The 23174-nt window shown below is 41.9% G+C and overlaps 3 protein-coding genes, 2 long non-coding RNA genes and 1 pseudogene across 5 annotated transcripts; 2 read left to right on the plus strand and 4 right to left on the minus strand.

Moving 5' to 3' along the window:
- Positions 1-1755: 1755 nt before the first annotated feature.
- On the minus strand, positions 1756-3208 carry LOC124328576 (serine/threonine-protein phosphatase 6 regulatory ankyrin repeat subunit B-like). Its single transcript, XM_046787429.1, has 2 exons — positions 2564-3208; positions 1756-2102 (listed from the first exon to the last, which is right to left on the minus strand). Coding segments are annotated over exons 1-2 (621 nt in total). The 5' UTR covers positions 3184-3208; the 3' UTR covers positions 1756-2101.
- Positions 3204-10552, minus strand: LOC124329478 (ankyrin-2-like). The gene is made up of 3 exons (XM_046788538.1): positions 10230-10552; positions 3289-6164; positions 3204-3236 (listed from the first exon to the last, which is right to left on the minus strand). The coding sequence occupies exons 1-3, from the start codon at positions 10345-10347 to the stop codon at positions 3204-3206; spliced, it is 3027 nt and encodes a 1008-aa protein (XP_046644494.1). The 5' UTR covers positions 10348-10552.
- LOC124328626 lies at positions 8099-9496 on the plus strand. Its single transcript, XR_006916390.1, has 4 exons — positions 8099-8676; positions 8739-8824; positions 8887-9206; positions 9383-9496. It is a non-coding gene; the product is annotated as an uncharacterized LOC124328626 (long non-coding RNA).
- A 2141-nt stretch (positions 10553-12693) lies between the features above and the next one.
- On the minus strand, positions 12694-15436 carry LOC124328599 (annotated as a pseudogene).
- A 2129-nt stretch (positions 15437-17565) lies between these two features.
- Positions 17566-22298, plus strand: LOC124328628. The gene is made up of 4 exons (XR_006916393.1): positions 17566-17636; positions 17700-17848; positions 21828-21942; positions 22015-22298. It is a non-coding gene; the product is annotated as an uncharacterized LOC124328628 (long non-coding RNA).
- Positions 18139-21563, minus strand: LOC124328490 (serine/threonine-protein phosphatase 6 regulatory ankyrin repeat subunit A-like). The gene has a single exon (XM_046787270.1). The coding sequence runs from the start codon at positions 21481-21483 to the stop codon at positions 18193-18195; it is 3291 nt and encodes a 1096-aa protein (XP_046643226.1). The 5' UTR covers positions 21484-21563; the 3' UTR covers positions 18139-18192.
- Positions 22299-23174: the final 876 nt, after the last annotated feature.

The following is a 23174-nucleotide window of genomic DNA, read 5'->3' on the forward strand; positions in this document are numbered from 1 at the left end:
TATATTGCCCCTCGCCTAACATGACATGGCATCGCATCAAATATTAGTGAAAGTTTATCTTCTTTTAATAAAATATAGATATTATTGTAAGATAATAATAATCAAGAAGATTAGCCTATGTGTTATGTAACTTTGGTTAACTCAATGACAATGTTCTAACTCCCTTTTTCATCAAGAATAAGATTTCAAGTGACTCAAAAAAAGGAAACGGTCCAATTAAATTTCTTATTCCAGTCTCTTTACATGAAGTCAGGCTGTGGAGTAGGATTTTAGTTGGACCGTTCCCTAATAATATTTCAACACATCTTTATATTCTTGATGAAATAGACCTTGATAGTGTAATTGGGAACGGTCCAACTTTAACCATTTTACATCAAGAATATGTTTGAAAAAACCCAATAGAAGGGAACGGTCAAAATAAATTTCTTATTCACAGTACTTGTAATAAAGTCATGGACTGCATAAATGTATAAAAGGGAACGGTCCAAATAAATTTCTTATTCACAGTACTTGTAATAAAGTCATGGACTGTGAATGAAGAATTTAGTTGGACCGTTCCCTTCTTTTGAGTCACTTTCAATCTGATTGATGAAAAAGATTTTGAGTTGGACCGTTCCCATTTATCAACAAAACAGACATCTTGATTCTTGTTACCTTACAATAAAATCAACATCTACGAATTAGCCCAGCAAACACTCACAAATATTTGTTATGGTGACATGCCATAATTTTTTCATGCTAGAGGGGATTGGCAACGTACTATACAGGCAAATTTCGCTATATCCTATGAGTCCTCCACTGGGTTTCCCTTGAAAGTTGAAACTTCAAATCAACCGGGGCCAGAATTACTGGGAATTCGGCTGCTAATGATGAAGGGAGGGCATTAGCCGCTAGATGGCGCGCCGAAAAGTGTCATGGCGGCATTCCCTACTATGTGTCCCATCTCCTTATCTCTGCTATTACATTATTCATTATGTTTTTTTTGTTAATATTTGTATTGTACAATTTCAGCACAAGTCTGCACAGAATGTAGTTAAAGCTGAAGTGTAGAAATACAATCTTTCAGTAAGGCCGAGGGAAGAATATAGTGTTTGAACTTTGAAGTAAAGTAATAATTTGGAGAATTTTAAGAAAGAAATTGGAATAGGGATTGCGAAATGTAAAAGTATGATGTGCTATCAGCCAAATCTTTAAATATTAGCCATTTAAATATGTTGCTGAGAGCAGAGCTCTGCTGAGAGTACTTATTGTGTAAACATATTCAATTTCATTTTTATTTTTTTCTAAAAATTACTTACTTTTACTAAAATTACTCGAACTTAACGCTGAGCAAAGTACTTCTAGATAGGTAACTGGAACATAAAAATATTTATAAAAAAAACAACATTTTGAATAAGGTATTCCCGATTAAATGTCACAGCGCCTCTAGCGGCCTGACGGTTCTGGTACACGGTACGGTACACCCAGCCGTCAGAAAGAGGAAGGGTTCACCCAGCCGTCAGAAAGGGTGAGGGCACACCCGGCCGTCAGAGCGCCTCTACCGGCCTGACGGTTCAGGAAAGGGGGGAAAGAGTCCGTACTACACCCAGCCGTCAGAAAGGGGTAGGGTAGCTCCAGCCGTCAGATGTAGAGACTAGAGAGGGGTACCCCCCAACCGTCAGCCGTCAGAGCGCCCCTAGCGGCCTGACGGTGCAATAGCGCAAAACCCCATTCGAGCACCGTCAGCCCGACGGTGCAATAGAATTTTCGGTAGCAGATGTAATATCTTTGGGGTAAGGGTAAGGACGTTTAATTTTAATTATGAGTTAAGCTTATAGCAGGGTGAATCTAATAAGGTTTTTATGCTGCACTTTTACAATTCTAACCAGCCTATATTAAGGATTCAACTAAATGTAAAAAGGGAGCGACTTATTTTCCATGGGATGTTGCATTGAATCAAGTAAGCCAAGTAAGCCAAGGATTTTGTACTAAATTTAAAATATCCAAGAAAATCTTCAACTGTCCCATTTCACTACTACTAACGAAGGCAATTTAATCCAGGCAATATTCTTCCGCTCACCTCCGGATTATGGCCATGCAGTGCTCCCGCTGTTGGACGATGTCTATGCGGAAGAAAAGAAAAATGTGAGATGAATCCGTACACACACCGCAACTGCCTTTGTTAAGGTTAAGGTCAGTTTTTAGCCTATACAGTAGTATGCACACTAGGACAATTGTTATGACGGCAATTGCGCGTCAGAAGTTATTATTGACAATTATCTATAAACTCATAGATAATTGTTGATACCTCAAATTGTCTAAAGAACATTTGAATACCGAAAGGGAAGCCAATAATAACGATTGGAAATATAGCGTTTTAGCACATTCGCCTCGTTAAACTTTGCTTCGGTACGCAATTCGTATGGGCTGACAGTACAACTGACGATAAAAAATAGTCATTTTTAATATTATTTTAAAAACTATTGCTTCTGCCATCATCGGCCATAGCTATCATTATATTTCAAGATTTGCTTATTAGTAGTTGGGAGAAACTAGAAAGAAAAAGAGGATTTTATTTTCTTACTATTCCTTTGCGCCATATTCCTTCAGACGATCGATAATCCTCTGGCCTATTCCGTGTTTGTTGGCTCGAGCATAAGCGAGTGGAGTAGTTCCGTTGTGGTCGTAGTGATTGACGTCCACCGCTTCAGCATTGAGGAGTATCTCGATGAGATCCATCGATTCTGCGTTTCTCGCCGCCATGTGAAGAGGGGTGACTCCGTTCTTGTCTGTTACACTGGGATTGGCTCCCATTTTAATCAGACGACGAGAATTGATTGTAATTGGCTTGGGTCTCTTTATTGCGTAATGGAGTGGTGTCCTTCCGTCGTTGTCAACTCCGTTAATGTCAAATTTCCCAGTCTCCAGAATGACGTCGATGAATTCCGCCGCCTTTTCGTCAGCTGCCGCCAGGTGAAGTGCGTTCGCTCCGTTTCCTCCCCATGTCATCGCGCTAACATCTTGTCCATCTTCTATCAGCAAACGAATCGTTTTAACATTATCTGAATCTTCTTTGATGCGACCTCCTGCTGGAACCGATGCAGCCATGTTCTCTACTTCGTGGTTGATTTCTTCTGCCTTCAGGGCCATTTTTTCCCTCAGCAGATTAGCAATTGCTTTATCGAGTCCGTAAATGTTTTCCATTGCGTAATCTAGCGCGCTGTTTACCCAATTGTCCAAGCAGTTGACATCCACGTCTTTGTGATTTACGAGTAACTTGACAATGTCCATGTCTTTAGCCAGTAATACCGCTGCGTGAAGTGGAGTGCGTCCATTTCCACCAGTGACGTTGGGGTTAGCTCCATTTGCTAAAAGAAATTTTGCTGTAACTGAGTTTGATTCCGCGGCTGCCCAGTGGAGGGCAGTCATTCCAGATTGGTCTGGATGGTTGATATCAAGTATGTTGTTATTCGCCAGACACAAGTCGAGAATGTCGGTTTCTTGACTTGATGCCGCCGCCACGTGAAATGGAGTGAGGCCATCGTTAGCGTATATGGTGGGATCGGCTCCCTTTCCCAGCAAGTAGCGAACAGTCTCCACGTTTTTATCGATAATTGCGTAGTAAAGAGCAGTTCTGCCATTTTCGTCACCTCCGTTGATGTCGAAATCGCCAGTTTCCAGAATGACGTCAAGTATTTCCGTTTTCTTTGCATTACGCGATGCCACGTGAAGGGCATTCACTCCTTTTCTCCACGTCGTTTTGCCGAGATCTGCTCCCATTTCTATCAGATTGCGAACCTTTTCAGCATCTGAATGTCTGATTGCCTCTTTTAGAACTTCCTTCACCATATTCTCGTTGTTGTCATCTGATGTGCAATTGGGAGCAGTTGGCCCAGCGTACAGGTTAGTTTCCTGAAGGGAATCAATGAGTCCCGTTATCTTTTCAAAAGTTGCCGTCAGGTGATGTGCGTTCGCTCCGTTTTCTCCCTCTGTTATCGCGCTACTATCTTGTGCTTTTTCTAGCATAATATTTTCCAGGAACGAATCAACCAATGTCTCAAAGTTCTCCGGTTCGTGGGTGTTTCCTTCTTCCTTCAGCACGGCGCCTTTTTCCCTCAACAGATTGAAAATTTCTTCGCCGAACCCGTGCTTGTTGCCCATTGCGTAAACCAGCGCATGAATTCCTCTGTTGTCCAAATAGTTTACATCCACGTCTGGATGATTGACGAGTAGTTTTACCATGTCCATGTCTTTAGCCAGTAATACCGCCACATGAAGTGGAGTGCGTCCATTTCCATCAGTGACGTTGGGGTTTGCTCCTTTTGACAACAGGAATCGAGCAGTAGTCAGGTTGGATATGCCAATTGCTATATGGAGGGCAGTCAATCCGTCGTTTTTCTTTTCGTCGATATCAATCTTTATTTTGTTTTCCAGCATGAGACCGAGAACATCGGTGTTTGTCAGAAATGTTGTTGACAAATGAAATGGAGTGGTGCCGTCGTTGTTGCGTATGGTGGGATCGGCTCCCTTTTCCAGCAAGTAGCGAACCATCTCCACGTTGTTGGATTGTTCTCTCTCCATTGCTTTTATTGTGTAATGAAGGGCAGTCAAGCCATTTGTGTCACGACGATTAATATCGACTTGTTTGTTTTCCAGGAGTAGACCGACTGTTTCGATCGATTTTACATGATAGACCGCCGCATGAAGTGGGGTGCTGCCATCCTTGTTGGCGACGGTGGGATCGCCTCCCTTTTGAATCAGGTGACGAACTGTTTCCAAGTTGTTTGTCGCGATTGCATAATAAAGAGGTGTCCATCCACGATTGTTAACTCCGTTGATGTCGAATTTTTCAGTTTCTAAAACTACGTCGATGACATCTGTCGTCTCTGCATTAAGTGATGCCAAATGAAGCGCATTCTCTCCCTTTTCTCCCCATATCTTTGTATCTGCTCCATTTTTCAATAGGAGACGAACACTTTCTACGTTTGAATTTTTGACAGCTGAAACCAGATAGTCGTCTTTTTCCAAAATTTTATCGATTTTGGCCTCAATTGGTATTGTATCGTCGGCTACACAGTTTTCAATTTCGCTGGGTTTTTCATTTAAGTAATCACGCATATGTTTTTTTAAATAGTCATTGTTTCCTTTGGCCAGTTCGTTTTCACTTTCCCCGACGCTTTTCCCTTTCAACAGCAGATTGGCTATTCTTTCGCCGTGCCCGTGTGTGTTCATCGTAGCGTAATCTAGCGCATTTCGCCCTATTTTGTCCAAGCAATTGATATCCACGTCTTTGTGATTGAGGAGTAACTCGACAATGTTCATGTCTTTGGCATTCCTTGCCGCCCAATGAAGTGGAGTGGCTCCATTTTCATCAGCGACGTTGGGGTTAGCTCTTCTACTTAATAGGAAAAATACTCCAATAAGGTTGGAGTTCATAATTGCCAGATGGAGGGCGGTCAATCCACAATAAGATGTTGTTTCATTGATGTCAACCTTTCCACTTTGCAGCAGAAGTAAGTTGATAAAATAGGAAAATTCATCGCTATCCACTGACAGATGAAATGGAGTGAAGCCTTTGCTGTTGCGTATGGTGGGATCGGCTCCGTTTTTCAGCAGGTAGCCAACAGTCTTCACGTTGTGTGCGCGTATTGCAATAATAAGTGGAGTGTCTCCATTCTCATCGCGGCCGTTGATATCGAATTGTCCTTCTTTCAGGATTTCATCAATTTCCTGCTGTGATATATTGACTCGCGCTATTAATAAGTCATGGTCATCAAATTCCGTCAAGTCAATTGAAGGATTGGCGCCTTTGTCTTCGAAGCGGCGAGTATTGACGCCTGTTGCTTCGTCGTCGGATTCTCCAGTACAATCGTCAGTTTCGCTACTCGGAGTTAGTTCCATTATGCCCTTTTCCAACAGCCGACCGCAAATTTTCATTTCTAGTCCTTGCATGTTAAGCATCACGTGAAAAAAAAGTTGGTCATCCTTTCTATGCTGTCCAAAATCTCCTTCGGTAATGTTCTTTAGTAAAACGTCGATGATTTTCATGTCTTTTGCACCAAGTGCAGCCAAGTGAAGCGGCGTCCGGCCATCATTGGCTCGACGATTGACATTTGCGCCCTTGTTGATCAAATGCTCGGCAGTGATTTCATTGGAATGGGTGGCGGCGTAATGAAGGGCAGTCACTCCTTTTTCATTTGCATCGTTGACATCGCCTATGCCTTTCACTTTTTGAGCTTCCAGCAGTAGATCAATGATAGGGATACCATCTCTTTGCCCTGCTGCCATATGAAGAGGAGACATCTTGTTTGTTTTGTCAAAAACGTTGGGATTGGCTCCTTTGGCTATTAATTTTTGAACAGCGACGACGTTGGATATACGAGCGGCCCAATGGAGAGCCGAATTTCCGTTTTCGTCCACATCGTCAACGTTGACTTTGCTATGAGCCAGGAGCGAATCGAAGATCTCCATCTTCATTGTGAACACGGCCGCCACATGAAGGGCGCTCCTCCCGGGTGCGTCTCGTATTGTGGGGTCGGCATTCAATGGAGGTTTTAAAAGATGTTTGACCATTTCGGTTTTCGAAAACATAATCGCAAATTGGAGCGGAGTAATTTTATGTTCATTGATGCAGGTGTTGATGTCGTAATCGCCACTCTTTATCATTTTATTAACCAGATCGATATTTCCCATTTTAATTACAGTGAATAAAGGGGACAATCCAGAGCCATGGCCACCCCTTAAGATGTTGATTAAATCCAACATTTTTTTGTCCCGGCCACTTTCACGAGGAGTGTAATTGAAAAAGCCCTCGTATTCGTATCCTATTTCGGTAATTTGTTGACTGATGCAAGTGACGAAAGACTGGCAGTTCGACTTCAAGATGTGATAATTTTCTGGAATCACCTGTTGGGCCCAAAGTACAGCGAATAGATCTTGAATCGTACCTTTTCCTTTCAAATTTTCGACAATGAATTTCACTTTAGTTCTCGAGTCACCATACAACTTGTCCTTGACGTTTTCTTTGTTGCGGCATCGTTGTAAAGTGATGTAGTCCATTCCCTTTTCGAGTGACCACCAATAGACTCTATCTGTTTCACTTGTCGTTTTGAAAACGATGAATACGTGAAAGGCTCCTTTGAAATCTTTGGCTGAGTCCATGCTGCTTTGGTGGGTTTCGAATTCCGTGATTTTCCAATTCTTGTCGATGTCTTTTAAAACGTTCAGCATGTCAGGTATTTCTGCTCCAGCCGCATCGAGTTGTTGCAAAGATTCTTCATTCAATAAGAATCGGAATAGCGCAGCTTCCGAGATTTCGTGATCCACGTCAGGTTTTTTATCAGCGTCGGGCACAAAGAGCAACTTTTGTTGGGACCCTGCACCATAATAGTCTCCCACAGATGGGATATTTGAAAATAGACTTGCAAGTACCCATCCGATATAACGGCGTACAAGTCTTGATGAGTCACTCAACTTGTGCCTGTACTTGCCACTGAAATATGTCAATAGTCCAAAACACACACACAATATGAGCAAACCATATAGCATAATAGACGGAAGCAAGTCCGTGGCAGGTTCCGATATTTCGTGATCCTCTTTAACAGGTTTCTCATCAGCGTCGGGCTTGTAGCACAATTTTGGCTGGGACCCTGCATCGAACAAGTTTCGAAAATCTTCTAAACATTTCGCCATGGCAAGTTCTTGATTCACTTTCGAGAAAATCAAACGGACGTGTTCAATGGCTGAGTTTGTCACCAAGGGCGTTTGACGCCTGTGCTTATACGCAACAGTTTCGTGGACTACTACTAAAGTGGGATGGGACACGCCACTCATCTGTCATCTTATCCCGCCGTGTCAGTTTAGCTTGTCGGGTGGTTTTTTTTTACAAATATTGTTTAGATGAGATGAAATCGATAGAGAAATAGAAACTGATTTTATCTAGTCTCCTTATAGCACCTTTATTAAATTTAATAACTTCAAAGATACTTTTTAAAATACAATGATGCGTTTTAATAAAGGGGGAAGGGGTTGTTGGTTGTCCACCTAGCGCTCAACACATGAAACTGTGTCCTAGTTTTCAGAAAAATTAGAAAAACCCGAAAAAACCCAAATTTTAAAAGAAAGAAGTTAGATAACGTTCAGTTAATAACTTGACTTGTTCTGCAGACGTGGCAAATAACAATTGTGGTTTTTCTTCTTTTCATTGTTGTTTTTAGTTATTCCTCATAGCTGTACTATTTCTCTATTTGTTTTTGTGCTATATTTCCATGAAGATTGCTGCTTTGCTCCATCGCCCTGGAGATCTTCACCAACGATGGCCGCAACCACGTGATGCTGGCCTTCCCGCCCAACGTCCTTAGCAACAAGGTCTACCAGCGGTTGCTGGACAAGTGCACAGGACTTTCGGACTCGGTCAGCCTGTCAATGGCCGGCTATAGAAGCGGGTGGTGAGGTTTTGGTGTCGGGTGACGTTGCCAGGGAAGGACCGGATCGTCTGGGATTTGTCGCGTTTGACTTTTATCCGCGCCAGTTGACGGGGCACAACGCGCCGCTGGCGGCCATCGACATCAACGACCTGACGGGCGACATCGCCAGCCTCTGCTCGGGCACTTTGCTCCACCTCTGGTCCATCAACAGTGACCCGCTGGCCAGCGTACACACCCTTGGTCGGCCAGATCGGCCGCTCGCAGTTGACGAGTGAGTCGAGAGGAGATTTTCTCTGGAATTTCTTTTTTTGATTGTTTGAAATTGTTGCCCAGGTTCCCAACGAGGAAAGGTCGGCACAAGTGAGAACGGAAGATGTGGCCCAGGCCCCTAAACACGAAAAGCCCGACAGCAGTAAACAGTAAACCAGTTTTCTTTTTTAAGTATTTTTGTTTGATTGACGATTCTGTTTATATTTTCCAGCTTCTTCACCCGTCACAGCCCAACCGAAGGAGGGGGAGAACCCAGCACTGCTGGAACAACAAGAACAAACTTGTGGTGGCACTTGCGAGCAGATCGCTATGTTGCTCCAGTTTCGTGCCATCGCTCCGCTGTGCGCTTTGTTAGAGGCCAAGGATCACAGCAAGACCGAGCAAGACTATCTCAGTCGTGTTGGATATGGTTTGGTTTTTAGGAATGTTGGTTTTTAGCTAATATTTTGGCCGCAGCCGAGAAAATTGGCGAACTGGAGAAGAAATTAAGTTAAGCGCTTGCCCATTCTGGAGCAGTACTTCTCAAATTACGTAAGTGATTCCATTTTATGCCTTTTTAAAAATTTTATTTCGATGATTCCCGTAACTGTTCACATTCAGAGTGTTTGTGCTGACAGCTTCACCACATTACTGAGATTTTCAAACATTATTTTTATTTTGAAATCCCCTTCATTTTTATGTAATATTTTTGTTTTTTATTTCGACAGAGGGATCAAGATTCCGAGTTGGCGCAGAGTGGCAATGACGAATTCAACAATCAGCCATCTCCCCCCCCCCCTCGAATAAGGAAGTTTTATAAAAAATATAATTTTTCTGCTTTTACAAAGGTAAATATACTCCTTATTCTTATTCAACGCTATTCTAATCACAAGTTTTGGCCTTTTCTTTAAAGTTTTTTTTTTTAAATTGTGTTTCCTTTTCTTCTTTGGTTGAAAGTTTCCAGTTGCTTTCATTTCTGTTGGTGACTCCCACCGGTCCCTCACCACCTAGCGCCGTCAATGTCAAAAACAACAACAGCAGCAGCAGCAAGGCATTGCCCTCCGCGGCCGTTGGCACTTTGGCAGCCGCAACGACTCCGTCCAAAAAGGACGACCTTCCGATGACCACAGCAGCAATCCAGTGTGATACTACACGAACCCCACTTCAGTTCCAACCATCCGTGACCTGTCAAATCCTCATCCTGGTACAACCCCGTTGTGCCATCACAAATCAATTCTGAAATTGAATAACTCGTTTCAATATCTGAATTGTGTCGTCTGTAGCTCTAATTTATTAGAAAGTTATTTGTTGAAAATTTCGCGATAACTTCTAGTTTGTGTTGACACTTGACATAACGTTTGCCACCTTTTTCTAGAATGCACTGAAATGTTGTGCGCAGCTCTTGGCCTCCCAATCGGCCGAAGGATAGTAATTTTCTCCCTGTCGACCACAACGTCTCGTTCATCATCCACAACATTTATGGACACACTGTTCACACCATTTGATTTCCAGGTTAGTTTCATTCATTCACATGTCTTCTCTGTTGGCCTTGCTCCTATATCATTCCCTATCTGCGTCCCGTCAACGTCGTCGTGTTTTGCTGGACAACCAACAACGTTAAAATCCAGTGATTGGTTTTGCGTTGATCAGTCGTGGACTTTTTGCTCTCTGACTGTGTCCCGGAGAAAAGCATCAAGTCCAATTCTAACTAAACTGTGTCGTCCTATTCGCCCAATGTAATCCACTAGCAAATACCTGCAAATATCGGTCGTGATAACATTGCATGCTATTTTTCTTCCCCATAGCTAATATTCTAGAAACTTGTCCCCCCTCTCACTCCTTTAAACTTTGAGTGAAGAGAATCAAAAAGATTTGATAAATACCTTCTTATTTTTTTTAAATTCAGATTATCGCGCGGCTGGGACCGACGGCAACGACGAGATTTCGGGGAGGGCAAGGATCATTCCCCATGGACAACACTGGATGAATTTGCTCTGGACACTGCACATTGGTGTTTAAACTTCCCTCGTCCCCATGCCAAAGTTGATCTTCGAGTGAGTTACAAAGTGACAGACAATCTAATCTGCTGGTTATTGTTGAAGGAATAATTTGATTAAGGAAGAAGGCGCCAATGCCAAGATTTGCTTTAATGAAATGGGACCGAGCTCTCTGGACGAGAACAACTCGATCCGGTACAAGTTGGCCACCAGCCTGGACAACTATAGTGATACTTCAAACTCAACTCGAAATGGAGGCAGAGTCTGCCTGCAAGAGGATCAGGTGGATCGAGCCCAGGAACCGGAAGCCAAAATCCAAGTCGGACCGCGTCCAGATCCTAGAAACGTTGGACGGACTCCTCCTCTTTGGTAATTACTTACTTGCACTTCTCCAAATTGCTGGCCAGGATTTTGAATTTATTAATTCAACCAAATAGGAAATAATCGCTTTGAATGTTAATTTCAAATTTTAATGTCATTCCGTTTGCAATCCTCTCATTCAAATTTTTGCTTTTGGTAACCATGGCAAGCCGAATCCATAAAAAAAAAATATTTAAAAGAAACTGACTCTCTCACTTTATTGATTACCCCGAAAATATCTTTTGATTTGATTTTAAGAAAATTAGCGCTCGAATGCGGTGGGATTTAGATTTTGCTGATTATTTCAATTTTTGACAAACAAAAACTTTGTTTGTTTTCTTCTCTCCTCAAATTTTTATTAAAAAAAATACCAAATGGGAGAATGATTTATAGGCCGCACTCGCACTTGCCTTTTAAATTAGTTTTGTCATTTTTTCAGACCCCAGCAGTTTTTTTTTTTTTTTTTATTGGATTAAATGTTTATTCAAGGTTCGTTTGCCGATAGGATCGTCACAAAAATTTAAGACCCGATTGGCTCTGACGGATTAGCTGTCGTCCTCTGAAGAGCAGCCACACCTTCAGCAGCCGGACTATAAAATGGACGATTATTACGACATCAGCATCAACGCCAACAGCAAGAACCGTGCTGGCAGTCCGCTGCTGTATCAACAGGTCCAGCAGCGCAGCAGAGCCCAGTGGCCAGCCTGGAACGGTCCCTGCCCAGTGTCGCTTGCCGCTTTCATCGAAGTGTCGTCGTCAATCAGCAACAACAAGAACAACGAGACAATCGCAGCTACAACAGGGCCGGCAGTAGCACGACGCCCAGCAATATAGTATGATTGAATCAGACGGTGGCTTATTAATATCTTGTCTGTGTTTGATTAGAGATTATAAATGATGGGAGTATTCTCCATGCCCTAGCTGACGAAGCATATTGTTTATTTGAAAGGTTTTTGACAATTTAATAATTTCTGACAAGAACCAATAGCCGCCAGCTGCTTTCAAATGAAAATGTTGATGTAGTAGATCTACTGCTGTATATTGAATAATAATAATAATATAATTCTCTACTGTGTAGCTGATGGAAATAATATTGTATGAATATTATGCCGGGAAAGAATATGTAAATGGTAAGTTCGGGTTTGCCGGCTTCAAATGGTCGCGTTATTTCCACTCAACGGTTTCAAACGGGAATTTCTAATAGATATTGTAAGTATTTTGAACCCGATTTATTTGACAAAGTTTAAAATTTCCTTGTATACACTTAATTTTCAGAAAACAAAATTGATAACAAAAATGTAACGAGCGGCAAAATCATCAGTATGGTGAAAACCAAATTAACCTAAATTCTTTCTCGAGTATTTCCGCTTCTTATTTCCAGCTGGCCTTTCCTAGCTGAGATTTCTTCGTCGTTGTCGATCGGTTGAAACATTTCCACTTCTATGACATCCGTCTAGAATTTTACAAAATAAAAAAAAATGTCCAAATTGTGCATCTTTATACAGCAAAATTACCATAACCATTTCAGGCTCTTCCTGACACGTCCGGTTTTGTTTTTGGAAGTCCGTCAATTTCGCGAGTAGAGCCTCCCTTGACAGATATTAGTTTTTGAAAACCTCAGCTGAACTTTCCTTGGTCTTGTCAAGATGCGGCTGCAGAGTTGTCCTCAGCGTTTTATTACATTTTGAACAGGCACTTTTAAGAATGTCATCATCCGTTTTTTGTTTGACTGCAGTGACCAACTGAAAACATCTGAGACATAAAAATGAACTGTTAGTAGACATCATGATCAAGTGAAGTAAAAATGTTTGACTTACGAGTCGGATCTCCAAGTTCTTTTCTCGAAAAATCAAAATGGGAAAATGAACTCCTTTAATTCGTGCAACTTTTCATCGATAATTCCTGGACACGTCCTGACACAGTCGAAATATTGGAGACTACTTTCCATTTGTGCAGATAATGAAAATGTTGTGAAGAGAAAAGTATTTAATGGTGGACATTTTCTCTCGAACACTTTGAGCTCGATCTCTTTCGTCTCGAAGTTTATCAGTGCCGTTTTCCTGACGACCGGATCCAAGCTAACAATAATAGTCTCGTAACAAATCAGGACTGGATGCTGTTGGTCATTCACTTGTTTCACAGATCGCCAACATTCCCCAGACAGTTTCAACTGATCCATGCACAGAGATCTGTTTTCGTTATTTCTGGTATTCTTCTGCTTTAATACAATCAATCCATTGGGTACTGAGGACAAACTCGCTTGATTTTGATTTCAGTGTCCTGTTAGGAATGATTTGATTCAGCTGCAATGTATAAGACAAATTATTATTTTCCGGCAACTTGTTAGATACCCACGTTGCTTACGTGTAAGGCGCAATGTTGGTGGAACCAGCCTTCAAACGCCTAGGACCGTGTTTCCTGTTGGTTTTTTTAATACATTTTTCTTGGAAGTGGACTTGATAGACCAGTTACCTCTCGAAACCACAAGGCGCCAATCACCAACAAGGCAACCAGCAATAGGCAGCTCAATGAAGCCAAAATGCTAATGACTAGTTGAACAAACAAAAGTATGCGGTTTAGTTTCAGGCCGAAATGTCAAAGTTCTTGTTAACAAGTGACTCACCTAGCATGGTGTCAAAGGTGGAGGCATTAGGCTTCACCAATTTGCACTCGACTTTGATGTCGTCGCTCGTCGCATTTTGGACGAGCTGGAAAAACTTGTCAAGGGGACAGGATCGCGTGCAGCCGGGCAGCGAAAGAACTTCGGGATTCCGCCCATCATCCGACACGTTCTTGTACAAAATCTAATTTAAAAGTTGCATGAAATTTCGAATGATAAAGAAATATGTTGAAATTGATTTCAAATTCACCTTGACGAAAAAGTCGTTGGGTTTGAATTCGTGCAGCTCCACCAGGACCATGGACGCGTACGGTGGCTGGATCCCGTTAAAGATGTTGAGGGCAGAAAGAAAAGTGGCCACAGTGACGTCATGAGCCGAATACATGAACAGCTTCCTATTGGGTGGGGTCAGTTTTCGACTGGGCGTAAGCTCGCAGATGTTCAACCAACTCCTTCACCAACGGGCCTGTCATTGCACATCATCAATTTTGGTTTTACAACAGGGAAATGACGTGGAAATGGCCGTCTGACTCATGAATTACCTCCACGAAGACGCTGCATTTCCAAATTATAAGCTTTCATCTCGAAACTAAAGTCGGAAAATTCCTTCATTGGACTGGGAAAGTACTTTCTAGTCCATTCAGGCAGCGTCTTGTTGAAACGATCCTGCAAAAAAGATGCATTAAGGATCTCTGCTCATCAATGATATGATTTTGAAATGAAATATACCTCGATAAAGAGCGTGTCGTAAAGGTATTCGATGTCATCAATCTCTGTCATATTCAGGCCACTCTTGACAGCCAAATAATCCAGCATTTCCTTGTTGCTGTCCATGCGTTTGCGAACGTCTGGTGAAGAGTTGAGCTGGGCGAGGAGCTCGTCATAACGAGGGCACTCCGATTCCAACACCAGCAGCAGATCTTGAATGACAAGAAAATTGAAGGAATCTTCTCAATTACACACGACTTATATTCAAACTGACCTTGTTCTTTTGCAATAGTGTGGACTGGAATGGGCTGCCAGGCTAGATCTGGATGCCAAGTCTGATTGTCATTGGGCTGGTAGAGTCCTGCCAGATGACACTCTGCACTCATCAAGGTCCTGTCGACATCAGTGGATCTGACGTAAATTTCATCAGGGTTGTAAGTTTCTGAGAGGAAATCTCCATAGCGTTCCCGGTTCAACTGTCCCAGTTTAAAATGCCTCTCTTTGCCTTCCTGTGAGAGAAATTTCAAGATAATTAAGCTTGGAGAAATATGCATGGAGAATGTGAAACTCACTTTGGTCAGCTGGCCCCACGATACAGGCCAATGAGTTAGGTTGAGGTAGGGGTCCAAGGGATATGGTCGCACTGGAGTCCTGTCACCATGACGATACAACTAGAAACAGAAATCACCTTGATAGTTATACATACACGAAACATTTAGACAGAATCAACAAGTTACTACATACCATGTGCAGAAGTCTGAGGGTGTTGCTTGCTTTTCCTAAATACTCTGTTTCCCCTGATGCACATAGTAACATGGCGAGACTTAGTGCCAACGTGGACCAGTACATGTTGTAAATTTACGACAAAGTAGCGAAAATAGGAATATATTTCGAGGTAAAATCGGTAGTGTCAAAGGAAGGTGAAGGAGTTGCAGTGGACCTGGTCGATGGGGTTTAGCAACGGAGGAAAAACGCCTCACTCTTTCTCAGCCCACGACGTTAGATAAAGTGAATTAATGTGAGAGGGTCGATCAACTTTGAAAGAGAAAGGCAAAAAGTGCCGATTGGCGCATTAGCATTTCTTTGTTAGTAATCTGATCTTGTAGTATAGTCAAATTGTGCCCAAAAAGTGGGTATACCCCAAACAAATTATTACCTGAATTTTTGTTCGTGAGCACTGTGTGTACTATAAAGATGTAGTTATTTTTAAAATACTAGTTAAAACTATCGTGTAGAACATGTATAAATCGTGATTTGAAATGTTATTTCCCGTGTAAATATCCTTTCTTGTTGAAATAAACCATTTAAAAAAATATTAAATTTTAGAAAATCTTTCATTCTATAAGAACCCAACTTTTTGTGCAGTTATAACGATATTTAGTATTTAAAAAAAAATTAAACGTAAAACCCAATTTTTTCCCCCGCGAAAAAGTGTTTCCGTATTTAACACAGCCGCTTATGGGAAAATTGGTTTTTTTAAAAACAGTATTTACATGACATCTTAGCACATAGAAATCCCCCCTTGGGTTCATTTTATAGCTAAAGAGTCATTCTATCTTATTCATTTATATTTATTCAAAAGGGGACATTCGTTTAGAAGTTATAACCGATATTCTAGGCCCTAATTTTGCATATTTTCCAAGTGTTTTGCATTAGTGAGTAACACACCCGCTTGGTGGTGATTAGCACAGCCGCTATCCGCTAGAAGGGGCTGCACTCCAAGCGGGTGTGTTACTCACTAATGCAAAACACTTGGAAAATATGCAAAATTAGTGCCTAGAATATCGGTTATAACTTCTAAACGAATGTCCCCTTTTGAATAAATATAAATGAATAAGATAGAATGACTCTTTAGCTATAAAATGAACCCAAGGGGGGATTTCTATGTGCTAAGATGTCATGTAAATACTGTTTTTAAAAAAACCAATTTTCCCATAAGCGGCTGTGTTAAATACGGAAACACTTTTTCGCGGGGGAAAAAATTGGGTTTTACGTTTAATTTTTTTTTAAATACTAAATATCGTTATAACTGCACAAAAAGTTGGGTTCTTATAGAATGAAAGATTTTCTAAAATTTAATATTTTTTTAAATGGTTTATTTCAACAAGAAAGGATATTTACACGGGAAATAAAATTTCAAATCACGATTTATACATGTTCTACACGATAGTTTTAACTAGTATTTTAAAAATAACTACATTTTTATAGTACACACAGTGCTCACGAACAAAAATTCAGGTAATAATTTGTTTGGGGTCAAATCGCCAATTTGACTATACTATTGATGTGGTTTTTGAGATGAGACAAGAATTTTGCAGACGACACATTTTTGTGTCAAGCCTGTAGTATCAAGTGTAATGTTTGTTGATAGATGGCGTTCTTTGTGCGGGTTTGAATTCAAAGTTCAAACGCAATCTGGTTCTAATATTTTATTAAGTCATTTACAATTCAGTGACACACCATACACAAGTCAAGGTTGGTTCAAACTTTAGCAAATCCTTAATTTTGATTAAATTTTTTAGATTGCCATCAATAAATTGCGCCAGATGGCAACAATATCATCAGAAATGACTCTGAGCATCTGACTGCTGTTGTGTGTCGTCTGTAGCCTACGCCATGGCTCGTGTAAAATGTTTTTCTGAAAATGTTCGGGTGTGTACTATGTAGTCTGGACTTGTGGTCCTCGTTGGATTTGATCTGTTAAACTGTTGTTAATTGAGAAAGATTCATATTTTCCCAGTGATGTCCCACGGGCGATACCGACTAAAACAATTGGAGTGACAATCGAATTATTCTGGCGAATTCTGATTCTTTCCATGTGTGGTCATTTGTTGAAACAAAATCAGTCGCCATTCCGTAGCCGACTGACGAGTTTCTCGTGAAACAGGTAAGTCTTTTTATTATTATCAAGATTGCCCACTCATGTGCTAAAAAATTGTTCACTGATTGAATTGACTTCTGACGTTATCTAATTTCAATTCCCACTTCAAACGTTGCTCGCTAGCTAGTTATTTAACACCTGTTCAACTTCGTTTGTATTGTCAGTTCGGATAAGTAGCTATGATGCACAGAGCAAGCAAAAGATTAGTATTTTGTTCTATTTTATTTTACCAATGGGGGAGGAGGAGGGCCATCATACATAGTCCTTTGCTAAGCTATTATTAGGATGGGTTGGTCAGATTTCAAGGCAAATATGTGAAGGGATAATTGGAGCTATTCCATCGGGGACCGGGACAATTTTATGCCGAATTCATTAGTGTCCTCTCGAAATAAGGCCTAAACCAACACTGTAACGGAGTAAGGCGTATGATTGGGATTTTTTTAAAGACATAAACTTATAGTATGATTAATTCAATCCAGGAAATGTTCTGCCGGCGTCCCTCTCACCTTTGGATTATTTCAGTGATTAGTCTGCTGTCGGACGAGGCGCCAAAGAGGAGGTGTCTGTGTGGAAGAAAAGGAAATCTGTGATTGATCCTTCTACACACACCGCAACTGCCTTTGTTCAGGTCAGTTTCTTTTCCTTTATATTTGTACTACACACCAGGATATATTATGTGACGCCATTAGCTCGTCACAAGTTTATATTGAAAATTATCTATAAACTAGAAGACAATTGTTGATACCTCAATTCGTTTAAAGAACACTGGCGTATACAGAGAGAGAAGTCAATAATGATGCAAATGTAACATTTAGCACAAGGGATGGCACAAGGGGTACAAGTGGCGAAACAAAAATTTTATTTATTGTTATATATTCAGAAACTCTTGCCTCTGCAACCATTATTTCGCAAGATTACCTTTTATAAGGAGTTGGGAGAAACTAGAAAGATAAAGAGGATTTTATTTTCTGACTATTCCTTTGCGCCATATTCCTTCAGACGATCGATAATGCTCTCGCCTAGTCCGTGTTTGTTGTCTCGAGCACAAGCGAGAGGAGTGCGGCCTTGATTGTCGACACAATTCACGTTCACCGCTTCAGTGTTAAGGAGTACTTCGATGAGGTCCATCGATTTTGCATTTTTCGCTGCCACGTGAAGAGGTGTGACTCTTTTCTTGTCAGCGATGCCTGGGTCGGCTCCCATTTTAATTAGACGACGAACATTGATTGTAACAGGGGCGTACCTTTCAATTGCCCAATAGAGAGGTGTCCTTCCATCGTTGTCGACTCCGTTGATGTTGCATTGTCCAGTTTCCAGAAAGATGTCGATGAGTTCTGTAGTCTCTGCAAATATGGTCGCTAAATGAAGTAGGGTGACTCCATTCTTGTCGGCAATGTTGGGATCAGCTCCTTTTCCAATCAGGTGACGAGCATTTTTTACTGCATTAGATCCCAAAATTGCCAAATGGAGAGGTGTCCATCCACGATTGTCAACGCCGTTGATGTCAAATTTTCCCGTTTCCAGAATGGCGTCGATGACCACAGTCGTCTTTGCATAACGTGATGCCAAATGAAGCGCATTCTTTCCATATTTTCCATATTTTCCCCTGCTGATATCTGCTCCATTTTTCAATAGTCGACAAAGTGTTTCTACGTCCGAATTCATAATTACTGAAATCAAATTTTCCTCCGAAAATTTAGAGATTTTGTCCTCCATTGTCTTTGTATTGTCACTCAAAAGGTTTTCAATTTCGTCGGGCTGTGTATGGCTGAAAGTACGCAGTAGTTTTTCTAAGGAATCATTGTTTCTATGGGGCAGTCCGTTTTCTCTTTCCACTGCGCCTTTCTCTTTCAACAGATTGGCAATTCTTTCGCCGTGCCCGTGTGCGTTGTACTTTGTATAACATAGCGCACTAGATACGTCTTCGTTCATCAAGTTGACATCGACATCTTTGTGATTGAGGAGTAGTTCGACAATGTCCATGTCTTTTGCACAACTGGCCGCATAATGAAGTGGCGTATATCCATATTTATTAGCGATGTTGGGGTTGGCTCCTTTTGATAAAAGAAATCCTGCTGTAGCTGTGTTGGAGTCCCTGACTGCCATGTGGAGGGCAGTCACTCCATATATAGGGTCTGTTTCATTGATGTCAACTTTTCCACTTTCCAGAAGTAAATTTATAATACCGGAATCTGTATGGTTGAACACTGCCTCATGAATCAGAGTGTAGCTTTCTTCGTCTCGTATGGTGGGATCGGCTCCTCTTTCCAGCAAACGTCTAACCGCATTCACGTTGTTTCCGAGTATTGCAACTAAAAGAAGAGTTTCACCAATTTGATTGCGGCCGTTGATATCAAAATCTTCATCTTTCAGAATTTCGTCGATTTCCTGTGATTTCTTGACTCGCGTTATTAAGAAATTAAGTCCATCAAATCCCGTCAAGTCAATTGAAGTATCATCGGCGCCTTTGTCTACAAAACGGCGAGTATTGAGGCCGGATTCTCCAGTACAATGGTCAGTTTCAGTACACGGAGGTTGTATGCCCTTTTCCACCAACCGATCAAGAATTGAATTGCCTAGTCCGTGCAAGTTATGCCTGGCGAAGAAGAAAAGTCTTTTATCGTTTCTATACTGTCTAATATCTCCTTCGTTAATGTTCTGCAATAACAAGTCGATGATTTTCATGTCTTTTGCACCAAGTACAGCATAGTGAAGTGGAGTAAGGCCAACATTGGCTCGACAATTGACATCTGCTCCCTTTTTGATTAAATGCTCGGCCGTGATTTCATTGGAATAGGCGGCGGCGTAATGAAGTGCAGTCCTCCCTTGTTTATTTGCATCGTTGACATCGCCCAATCCTTTGACATTTTTAGCCTCCAGGAGTAGATCAATGATAGGGATACCATCTCTTTGCCCTGCTGCCACTAAAAGGGGAGATTCACCCCATTTGTCTTCAGCATTGGGATTGGCTCCTTTGTTTATCAAGTGTTCGACGGCCATGACGTTGGATGCAGAAACGGCAGCATGAAGCGCAGTTTGTCCGTATTTGTTTACATCATCAACTTTGACTTTTGGGTGAACTAGGAGCAAATCAATGATCTCGTTAAGGTCTCTTCGCTCAGCTGCCACATGAAGTGGAGACTGACCCCATTTGTCGTAAATATTGGGATTGGCTCTTTTTTCGATTAATTTTCGAACAGCGACGACGTTGGATCGATCAGCGGCCAAATGGAGAGCCGTTCGTCCGTGTTCGTCTACATCGTCCACCTTGACTTTGTCATGTGCCAGTAGCAAATCGATGATCTCTGCATTTGTTCCGTACTTGCTGACAGCAAATAGAAGGGCGCTCTTCCCGAATGCGTCACGTTTTGTGGGATCGGCATTCATTGCTGGATGTTCGAGAAGATGTTTGACCATTTTGGTTTTCTTCAACTTAATGGCTAAGTGAAGAGGAGTAAGTCCATTGCAGGAGGCGTTGATGTCGTACTTGCCACTCGCTACTATTTTATCAACAAGATCGGTATTTCCCATTTTAATGAGATGGAATAAAGGGGACCAATCAGAACAACCTGTTATGACGTTGATTAAATCCAACATTTGTTTGTCCCGGCCTTTTTCAGGAGGAGGATAGTACTTGAAATACCCCTTGAATTTGTATCCTATTTCGGTAATTTGTTCGCCGACGAAAGTGACCAAGAACTGGCAGTTTGAGTACAAGATGTTGTACTTTTCTGGAATCATCTGATGGGCCCAAAGAATTGCAAAAAGATCTTTAATCGTACCTTTTCCTACCAATTCTTTTAAAATGGGCTTAACTTTTTTTCGCTGTTTGCCTTCCAAATTGTTTATGACGTTATTTTGGTTGCGTGATCGTTGCAAGACGATGTATTCCGAGTTTTTTTCCAACGACCACCAGTGGATTCCATCGTCTGCTGTTTCACTTGTCGATTTAAAAACAATGAAAACGTGATATGCTTTGACTGCATCTGTCATTTTCCTCATGCTGCTTTGGTAGGCTTCGACTTGAGTGATTTTCGATGGTTTGTCGATGTCTTTTAAAACGTCCAACATTTTGACGATTTCAACTTCATCAGCTTCATCGAATTTTCCCATTGTCTCTTCGTTGAGTAAAAAACGAAAAATCGCAGGTTCCGAGATTTCGTGACCCACTTTCGGTTCGTTATCAGCACAGGGCACGAAATATAACTTTTGCTTGTAATCGCCACCAGTTAAACTTCGCGTACTTTTAAAGGATTTCGCCATGACAATATAAGTTCTTGATTCAGCAGCAAAATCAACAAAACCAAACTGACGTGTTTAATCCGGTGTAATCACTGTTTTTTGTAGTGGCTCAAGAGTGTGGCTCTGTCTAATAATACGTGGCAGTTTGGATTGTGCAACAGATGCAGAGTTGCAAGTTTAGAGGAATTCTGCCTCAAAAGAAAGTAAGAGTGCACATCGGGGCATGGATGAAATGGGCCAAAATGAGAGAAGAATGATTTAAAAATATGTTTTGGTCTCATTGGTATAACACATATTTTTACAAAAAGTGGCAGGTTAATTTGACGCTTGATTTGATTGATGTGATTTATTATATTTCTAAACAGGAATAATTCTGTCGGATTAAAGCGGCACACGACGCGGTCGTGGAATCTCCAGAGGCTCAGAGGAATTGGATTTTTCTACTTTATACGTACTTCCCCACTCATCCACTGGGCAAAGGTATCCAATTGTGTCATCATTTTCATGCGATTTTTTCGTGTTTGCTTTTACATTTTTTTAAATTTATTCCAGGGTCGAGCGTGTGAGGAATATCCCGGCCTTTCAGGTGTCTGCGTCAACCACGTCTTCGACTTTTTGTCGTCCAGCTAATCACGAAAGCCAAGAAGCGAACATCGAGCGTCAGCGCCAACAGCGCCAGCAGCGGTTCGGGCTCTTCCGGCCTGGACTCTCTCAGTTACTGGACAACATTTTACTGCCCGTCTCCATCGTTTGATTCCTGTTCCTCCTCTTTCGGCCGGCCAACTCGGATCAGCGAGCCAATGTCGTTGCTGGAAGTCCTTCACCAATTGCCTAATCACAGGTGTGTGCCATTTGTTTCATTTATAAATGATTTCATATAGATCGAAATTCTTTATCAGTTTCCTTCTAAGTATTTTGATTGAACATTTTGCCGCCGTGGCTGCCTAGCGCATCTAGGAGGAATTGGACGTCAGGATGAGGAGCCGATGGATTGGGCCCAGGAACCGGAAGCCCAGCTCCATCAAGCTCGGCCCGCGTACAAGAGCCTGGAATCGATGGACGAACCCTCCTCCTCTTAGGTAATTACTTATTTGCACTTTCCCGAATTGCTGGCCAGGATTTTTAATCTCATTACTTTAATAAAACAGGAAATTAGCACTTCAACAGTACGTGGTGCTGGAAGGCTTTGGTCAGACTCCGTCGCGAGGTATCCGCAACGTTTTGAATTTCCCGGGAGGCGTTCCCGCCGCAACAACCGTCACGAATTGAATTCGGTTCACCAGTGCTCCCTGCCGGGCTACGAGGACATCCGCGGGGTGCAGTACCTCCTCCAGCCCATTGCCTGATGAGATCTTCTCCAACGATGTCCATCAACCCCCTGCTGCTGGCCTTCCCGCCATGCGTCCGCTAAGTGTCTACTAGCGGTTACTGGCCAAGGCCACGGCACTTTCCTACTCGCCCAGCCAGTCGGTCGGCCAGCCTGAAGTGGGCGGCCAATGTGGAGTAGTCTACCGGCTTGATGGGCGAAAGGTTGGTAAAACGACCTGATGCATTACCCAGTGAGATCCTGGTGTCGGGCGACAGGAGGAACCGGATCGTCTGGGATTTGTGGCGTTTGACTTTTTATCCGCCAGTCGACGGGGCAAAGCGCGCCCTGAGTACATCAAAGACCTGACGGTTGACATCTCCATTTGCTCCGGCAATTTTTATTC

The sequence above is a fragment of the Daphnia pulicaria genome, chromosome 3, assembly GCF_021234035.1.
Source record: "Daphnia pulicaria isolate SC F1-1A chromosome 3, SC_F0-13Bv2, whole genome shotgun sequence".
In the NCBI taxonomy this organism is placed as follows: Eukaryota; Metazoa; Arthropoda; class Branchiopoda; order Diplostraca; family Daphniidae; genus Daphnia; species Daphnia pulicaria.